Source organism: Podarcis liolepis, assembly GCF_965112155.1.
Source record: "Podarcis liolepis genome assembly, chromosome: 7".
NCBI classification, from domain to species: domain Eukaryota; kingdom Metazoa; phylum Chordata; class Lepidosauria; order Squamata; family Lacertidae; genus Podarcis; species Podarcis liolepis.
This window is the reverse complement of record NC_139561.1, coordinates 95,110,871-95,119,596: the sequence shown is the minus strand read 5'-3', so window position 1 is coordinate 95,119,596 and position 8,726 is coordinate 95,110,871. Positions and strand designations below refer to the sequence as shown.

Sequence of the window (8,726 nt, the reverse complement as noted above, 5' to 3'; positions counted from 1 at the left end):
CAGTTCGCAGGCAGGGAGGGTCTCATCCTGCGTTCCAGATGGAGCTGGTAGACAGCTGCCCTGGATACAGCTGCCATGACCTGCGCCTCCATGGACAGCTGTGAGTCCAAAATGACTCCCAGGCTGCGCACCTGGTCCTTCAGGGGCACAGTTGCCCCATTCAGGACCAGGGAATCCTCCACACCAACCCGCTCCCTGTCCCCCCAAAACAGTACATCTGTCTTGTCAGGATTCAACCTCAACCTGTTAGCCGCCATCCATCCTCCAACCACCTCCAGGCACTCACACAGGACCTTCACCGCCTTCACTGGTTCTGATTTGAAAGAGAGGGAGTCCACAAGAAGAGCCTTCTGGATCAGGCCTCAGGGGCCATCTAGCCTGGCATCTGGTTCTCACCATGCGCCCCCCCCCCCTGCATGGCATGGAGGAGGCGGAGAGAAGCGGAAGGTTCGCAGCGTCGGGGAGACCAAGGGAGGGGCTTCTTCTCCCCAGGCAGAGTGGGGGGGCGGAGCCACAGCCCCCCTGAAAGCCCACGAGGATCCTGGGAAGTCGTGTTTGAGGATGGTGGGGTCTGCAGCACCGCGAGAGGAAACTACAGGTCCCAGAGTTCTTCGGGAGAAGCCCTGCGCTTTCAGGGTTTGGAGGTCTCTCTGCCAATGCTCCTAAACCCGGGAACTCCCCCCCGCAGGAGACTCGGGAAGAGGACCAGGCCAATGAAAGAGAGGCGGCGAGGGATCCCAAGCTCCTCGCCGCGGTGAGTGTGGGGGGACTCCGGCTGCGCTGCTCGGCGCCTCGTTGGCGGCTTCTCCCCCCGGGGGCATATTTTGGCCCCTGCGAGGACAGGATACCGGAGGAGATGGGTCCCCTTGGGCCCGATCCAGCCCCTTTGGTTCCCGGGTCCTGCTTGGCTTTTACGCGCCGCCTCCTGCTCCAGCGATGCTTGCAGCAAAGCGGCCGCGTTTCATTGTCCAAATGAGCGAAGCTACGGAACTCGCTGCCACTGGAGGCAAGGAAGGCCACCCACCGGGGGGGGGGCTTCCCAAGGGGACGGGGCACATTCCCAGAGGAGGAGGGGGCTTTGGGGGGCTCCCGGCCAGGATGACTGGGCTCTGCTTCCACAGTCGGAGGCAGGCAGGGCTTTTGAATCCCCAGGAGGGGAGACGGCTCGGGGATGCTCGGATCCTGCTCGGCCACTGCGAGAAGAGGATGCTGGGCCGGAGGGCCTCTCTTTGGCCTCATCCAGCAGCCCCCCTAGCAGGCGGCGGCCGAGGGAGGAAGAGAAGGACCCCCCCTCCGGGCAGAGCCCATCTCCGGCTCCCTGCGCCCAGCCAAGGTCCGGTCCAGCCGGCCAGGGCGCGAGGGACGGGGCGGCCGCGCGGTGGGGGCGCCCAGTCCCGCCCCCTCCCCGCGGCGAGCCCACCCCGACGGCACCTGCGCTGCGGCCGGAGCCCCTCCCCGTCCGGCGGCCGGTTGGCTGGCTATTGGCTGCGGGGCCGGAGGGGCAGGCGGGCCGGGCTGGGCGCCCATTGGCGGCCGCCGAGCCGAGCCCAGCGCCGCCGCTGCCTCTTCGCCGCGCCGTCGACGGCAGGATGCGGCCGCCGGCGCTGGCCGCGCTCTGCCTCCTCGCCGCCGCCGCCGCGCTCCTCCCGCCGGCGCTGGGCGCAGCCCGCGGGCCGCGCCGTCGGGCCGCTCCCACCCCCGCCGTCGGGCCGCCCCCCCTGGAGAAGCGCAGGAAGAGCCCCGCCGGCCGGGCCCCCAAGGCGGCCAGGTGAGTCGGGGACCCCGCGCCCCGGACCTCCCGCCCCACAGCCTGCCCTGTCCTTCCCCGACGGGGCGCGCGCCGCCCACGACCCCCGGGGGCTTGGAGGGGCTCTCCCGGGAGCCCCGGGGGCGTCCCGGCGGTGCCCGGCGCAGCGGCCGCCCGGAGAGGCCGAGCCGGGCTGCCCCGTGGCGCTGGCAGCGCCGTCGCCGCGCGCTCGGCCCCCCGCCCCTTCGGGCCAGCCCAGGCGCCTGGTCTTCTCATCAGGGCGGAGGGGGCGGCTTGGGCGGCTGGAGGCCCCATCTGGAAATGTCAGCGCTGGCCTGGAGCACCAGCCGCCCAGCCAGGCTCACGTGCTGGCGCAACAACGCCCCTGCCAGGTGGGTCGCTGCTCCTCCCACTCCCTGGACCCAGGGCGGAGCTCAGCTTGGCAGGAGCAACCTGGGCAACCCCTCTTGCCAGCGCCCCCTCCCTCTGGGGCTGCTGGCCTGACCCCCTTCTCCCCCCCCCCCCAGTTCTCCTCCTCCGAGGCTGGCACCAGCTCTTTCCATGAGCTCTGCCCAGGGCTGGCATCTCTGCCTGAGGCTCTGGTGGCAGACGCTCCTCTTCGCAGACAGGCAGGCAGGGCCTCTCAAGCTGCGGGGAGGTGGAAACCCAGAAGCCGAGCCGAGAGGGAGAGGCTCTCTGCACGTGCTCAGAGGTGCCCTCCTTCCTTTTTGGCTCTTTGGAGACAGTGTGGCCCAGGCAGGAGACCCCCGAGGCCACTTTGTGGAGGGAGGGTGCGCCTGGATGTGTGAGGTGGGGGCACCCTGCTCCCCCAGGCCAAGCCCAGGCCAAGCAGTCAGTGAAGAAGGGGCCTTGTGGTCCCCCCCCCCCTTCTCTCCCTCTTCCTTTGCTTCATGGAGCTCCAGAGAAACAATCTCCGTCTCCTGCAAATCCACTTAGTAACTTGAGTCCCGTCAGGACAAGAATGTCAGGAATTAGAGGGGGGGAGAGAGAAGAAAGAGGAGTCTGGATGACACAGAGGTGGGTGTCCGGATGAGAATTGGGGAGGGGGCAGCAGCCTTTGCAGCCTTGCTGGAGGACCAGCCTGGGGAAGAGAGAGTGCTGCTGAACATGTGCAGAGTGCGTGGAGAGGGAGCGTGTTCCCTCCCTCCCCTCAGAAACGGGACGTGGGATGTTTCAGAAGAGACAGAACCTGTCTTCTTCGCAGAGCATCCTTAAACTGTTGAGACGCCCAGCAGATTGGAGGGCAAGAAAACGATGAGACCACGAATGGCTGCTCCTGGCAGAATCAGAAGGGCCCCCAAGGGTCGTCTGGCCAAGGCAGGAGGGCTGCTGCTGCCCTCCAGGAACTGTGGAAGTGGGGTCCTTCTGGGGACCCCCCTGCCTTGCCTATGGAGCACCCAGCAGGCAGAAGAGGGAAATGTTGTGGGGGGGGGGCAAGATGAGCCTCATCCAGGGAAGCCGACGGCTGGGAGATTCGGGAGAGATAAAGAAAGTCCTTCTTCACACAGCACAGAGTTACACTGTGGAACTCCCTCCCACTGGAGGCAAGGAGGACTGCCAGGAGGAGGAGAGGGTGCTCTGCTTCCAGGGCTGGAGGCCGCCAGGCCACAGGAGGGAGAGGATGCTGGGCCAGAAGGGCCACTGGCCTGATCCTGCCCACTCTTCTGATCCCTTATGCAGAGAGTTTTCCTCTCACCATCATCCCAGCTTCCAGGCAGGAGGGCCTCCGGGTGGGCGAGCAGGAAGGAGTCCAAGGCAGACCTGGACCTCTGGCTCTCCAGAGCCGGCCGAACTACAGCTCCCCTCAGCCCCAGCAAGCACAGGCAGGCAGCAGCAGGAGGGTGGGAGCTGTGGTTCAGCAGCCCCTGGGCGGCCGCAGAGGAGCCCCCGTCCTTCTTCTGAAGCTTTGTGGAAGTGGACCCAGCTGCCGGTCACATGCGCAGCCAGCTGGGATTAGCCTTCCCTTGTGGGAAGGGGCGGGGGAAGCTGCTTTCGACTGAGTCAGGCTGCTGGGTCCATTGAGCTCTGCACTGGCTGGCAGCCGCTCCTCCAGGCTGCAGTCAGGGCTCACCTCCAGCCCCATTTGGAGAGGCCGTGGGGGGTTGTCTCTGGAGAGAGGCTCTCCTGAGGAGCTACATCTCTTCCTCAAGGGGGGAGGGAAGGGAAGGTTTGGCCCCATGGGGTGGGGGGATCCCAGGAAGTCACACTCAGGTGGGGGCACTGCCAGTGCATCCTCCCAGGACATCCCAGCTTGTGGTGGTCAGTGGGTGCTGGGCCTAAATGTATTTATTTTTAATTGAGAGGGAGTAAAGGTAAAGGGACCCCTGACCATTAGGTCCAGTCATGGCCGACTCTGGGATTGCGGCGCTCATCTCGCTTTATTGGCCGAGGGAGCCGGAGTACACCTTCCGGGTCATGTGGCCAGCATGACTAAGCCGCTTCTGGAGAACCTGAGCAGCGCACGGAAATGCTGTTTACCTTCCTGCTGGAGTGGTACCTATTTATCTACTTGCACTTTGACGTGCTTTCAAACTGCTAGGTTGGCAGGAGCAGGGACCGAGCAACGGGAGCTCACCCCATCATTGCAGGGATTTGAACTGCCGACCTTCTGATCGGCAAGTCCTAGGCTCAGTGGTTTAGACCACAGCGCCACCCGCATCCATGTACTGTCTGCTAAAGTCATTCTGGCATGAATCACATGTGGAAGTGTTGGGAGACCCTGGCCCCCGCCTCCCCCTTCTTCCTGCACCCCCAGTTAATCCCTCTGCTTTTTGGACTGGCTATCATCCCCCCCCCGCCCCTTCCTCTCATGACCCAATCCTGGCTCCTCCTTCACAGCCTCTCTCTTTCTCTCTTTCTCCAGGCCCAACCTCTGTGGGGAGGTCTGCTGCCCCGGATGGGCCCTGGCACCCAAAACTGGGAAGTGCACCAAAGGTACGTGGGGGGGGGGAGGGAGAGGAGTTGGGGGAGGCAGATTTTCAGGGACAAGGATCCTCCCCCCTCCCGAAAGGCAGGCCTCATCCTGCATCCTGCACCCACTGTGTGCTGCTTCACCATCTCTCCACCGCCTTGACTTGGGACTTGCATCTCAGCCGCATTCACACAATCATAGAACTGGAAGGGGTCCCACAGGGTCATCTGCTCCAACCCCCAGCCAGAGGTTCAGGGGGGCATCTCAGGGGGGCAGTTTCTTTGGAGCTTGCTGTTTCCTTACGTGGCGCATCATTTGGCTTTGGTACATTTCAGACACAGGTGACTGGAGTCACATGGAGAAGCTGTCCTGACAGAGTTTGCTCATATTGCAAGCTGCCCTGTGATGCTGAGATGAAGGGCAATCTAGAAATGGAATGAATAAATAGATCCCTGCCTAGCAGGGAGTTGGGGCAGATGACCCTGGGGTCTCTTCCAATTCTACATTTCTGTTTCCATGCAGTTGCAGTCTCTGGCTGGCCACAGGGGGCGCTGGCTGGGCAGGAGGGCTCTCCTGGTCATAGAACCACAGCACAGTGGAGTCAGAAGGGACCCCAGGGCTCATCTAGTCCAGCCCCAGCCAGGATGCTCTTGGGAAGCGGAGATTGGGCCCTGCAGGTGACGTCTCCCAGAGCCAGGGCTGGAGCTGGGTGCAAATCGCCTCCCGGGAACAGACAACCTGTACTTCGTTAAGAACATCCGTCCCATCTCTCATCTCCTGCGGGGGCAAGTAGTGCCAGTGGCCTCAGTCAAGAGCTTGGGTGTTTCCTTCAACGCCTCCCTCTCTATGGAGGCGCAGGTTGCAGCCACAGCAAAGGCGGCATTTTCCCATCTCCGCCGTATTAAGCAGTTGGTCCCTTACCTCTGTCGCCCTGATCTGGCCACTGTGATCCATGCGACGGTCACCTCCAGACTGGATTATTGTAACTCGCTCTACGCGGGGCTGCCCTTGAAGCTGACCAGAAACTCCAGCAGGTGCAGAAGGCCACGCGAGACTCCTCACAGGGTCCTCGCTGCGGGATCACATTCATCCAGTGCTGTGCCAGTTGCATTAGACACCAGTGGAGTACAGGGTCAGGTTTAAGGTGCTGGTTTTGACCCACGTACCTACGGGACCGCCTCTCCTGGTATGCCCCACGGAGGACCTTAAGGTCCACAAATAACAACACTTTGGAGGTCCCGAGCCTCAAGGAGGTGAGATGGGTTTCAACTAGGGCCAGGGCCTTTTCAGTACTGGCTCCGGCTTGGTGGAACGCTCTGTCACAAGAGACTAGGGCCCTGCAGGACTTGACATCTTTCCGCAGGGCCTGCAAGATGGAGCTCTTCCGCCTGGCCTTTGGTTTGGACTCGGTCTGACCCTTAGGTTTCCCTCCCCTTATGGTCTTGATTTATCGGCTACTTTAAAATGAGGCTGCATTTTAAATTGAATTTTAACCTGTATTTTAAATTGGGTCCCCCCTCTATTTCCCCCCTATTATGTCTTTATTGGTGTTAGCCACCCTGAGCCCGGCTCTGGCCAGGGAAGGCGGGGTATAAATAATAATAATAATAATAATAATAATAATAACTATTATTATTATTATTATTATAGCACCCGCTGGGTGCAGCCCAGCACCCTCTTCTCACAGTGGCTGCCCAGGAGGAGAGGGTTCCCTTGCCATTCCCAGCAAGGGTCTTCAGAGGCCCCCCTTTATCTTCCCTTCGCTGCTCCCCAGGCTTCAAAGCATCTTGCAGATCCACGCTTGGCCAGCAGGTGGCAGCAGCTGCCTTTGCGCAAGAGTTCCCTGGGAAACCGGCTAGCTCAGTACAGTGGTACCTTAGTTCTCAAACTTCATCCATTCCAAAACCGAGGCGCGCTTTCCCATAGAAAGTCATGCAAAAGGGATTTATCCATTCCAGACTTTTAAAAACAACCCCTAAAACAGCAATTTAACATGCATTTTACTATCTAATGAGACCATGGATCCATAAAATGAAAGCAATAATCCACTGTATTATAAAATAAATAAGACAGTATTGTAGATGATAAAAATTAAAATTATTATGATTTTCTTACCTGCGCTGATGATAGTCCTTGTATGGCTGGGGGGCTTTTATCCCTTTCCGCAGTCACACAATCCATCAATCAGTAGCTGACCTGTTTTCCACACAGTTATAAAATCAAATGAACCGAAAAAGCCTCAAAAACAAAAACACAAAATAGAGACTTCCGGGTTAGTGCCTCCGGCAATGGCAGATTTCCTCTAACCGGGAGGAATCCGTTTCATGGAAATCAGGGTCTGGACTGCCACGGTGAGGCGGAGACCTATTAAAAACCACAGGTGGGAGAAGCCTGTGGATGTGGGATTCGGCTGGCACCTTTTTCGCCTCCCCTACTCGCGGGGAAACCTGGTTTCGGGGATCCAGAGCGACGTGGGGTGAGAGGCGTGGTGCTTTGAATCGATTGCTTTTTTCACGGAGTGAAGCCGCATTGCTGTTGCTGGAGAGTGCTGACTTTTTCCTGTGGACAATTGGACTTTAAACAACTACCCGTGAGTAGAACGGAAAATTGGATTACTAAACATCTTTAATTTGGCACCGAAGCGGGAAGGTTCCAAACAGGAAGTCCGCCTTCCGCTTTTGTAAATAGATTGAAGCAAAGACATTGCAAGCTAAAGTCTGGGAAGTCTTTTGTAAAGGATTAAATCTCCATCGGCTAAAATTACTAAACCCCCCTTGGAAGCAGGAGAAGAGGGGGAAAGCTTAGATTGTTTAAGCCTGCAGGAGAGTGAAGAAAGATAAATTACCACCGTTTTGAACCTGGGAACGGGCTGCCAGGGAGCGACGTATTGGGAAAGTTCATTGACTGTGAATAAAACGTATGTTGACAGATAGTTAAACAAGAGAAACATATTGATTCCAATGTTTCCTTTTGCACTTGAAAGGAGCAAAACATCTGAAAATCGAAATTAACTTTGTTAACTTTGTTGCTGGACCTGCTTTTAAAAAGACGGGTACAAATAGAAACTGTTTCCCTTAGAGGGAGCTCTTGAAACTGTTGCAGGAGTGGATCTGGGGAATTCTCCAGCTGTAGAGATTAAAGACCATGAGAATTAGACATTGACCTTGGACAAGAATGTGGACAGAAGGAGCCTTGTGATTGCTTTTTGCAAAACAAGTGCTTTATTGGAACAGCTTCATGAGAAGATGGATGCGATGACTACTAGCATTGACAATTTTGGACAAAAAAGGATTGATTTGGGACAAAAAGTGAATACTTATAAAGAAACTACTCAGGAACCGACCCAGGAATCTGTTTTGACATGGCAAGCTGTGGAGAAGACAAAGGAGGAGGTTGTTGTTGAACCTCAAGCAATACAAGTGGAGAGAGCCTCGGCCTTGTATGAGCATAAGCTGTTGCCTTTGAAGACCGAATCTGGAGAAAGCCAGATTTGGAGAGATGGAGTCCCGTTTGGATTGGAGAAGGAAAGTTGGAAAGATCCCCCTATGCAGGGATGTTCTGGCCTTTGGGATCTGGTTTTGGGCCAGGGGGAGATTGGAGTGGCGAGGGCCTTTAACTTTGGAGGGACTTTGAAACATGCTTTGAATTATTTTTTAGATTTTGGCCCTGTCTATGGAGAATGGGCTGACCTGTCAAGAAGGGATAAAGACATTGTTAGGTTGGAGTCTCCCCGAGATCTACTCCTCAGTGACAAAGGAAGGAAATTAAGAACAAGGTCAGAAGAAGACAAAGTAAAGTGTAGGTATAAATATGAAGAAGACCTGCAGAAGGGACATGGAAAAGAGTTAAGAGCCTCGGACAGGAGATCACCAGGTTGATGGACTAGATGGAATGGATAGAAAAGACTGACAGAACCCGAGACCACGGTGAAGAGACGGTGGATGAAGATTGGAAGAAAGTTTAAAAAAATTATTTAGATAAATATTGAAAAATTTATGAGTGTTAGAAAAATGTTGGAATGAAACTATATGGCTTTAGTAGAAATGT

The 8,726-nt window shown here is 57.2% G+C and overlaps 1 protein-coding gene across 1 annotated transcript in view; it reads left to right on the top strand.

Moving 5' to 3' along the window:
• Nucleotides 1-1,589: 1,589 nt before the first annotated feature.
• The window catches only part of LTBP4 (latent transforming growth factor beta binding protein 4), a gene marked incomplete at its 5' end in the record, with an annotated part of 54,197 nt that continues 47,060 nt past the window's right edge, over nt 1,590-8,726 (top strand). The window contains 2 exons of the mRNA XM_083516105.1: nt 1,590-1,768; nt 4,632-4,702. Coding sequence (XP_083372231.1) covers nt 1,590-1,768; nt 4,632-4,702 — 250 coding nt within the window. The remainder of the gene's footprint in view (nt 1,769-4,631; nt 4,703-8,726) is intronic.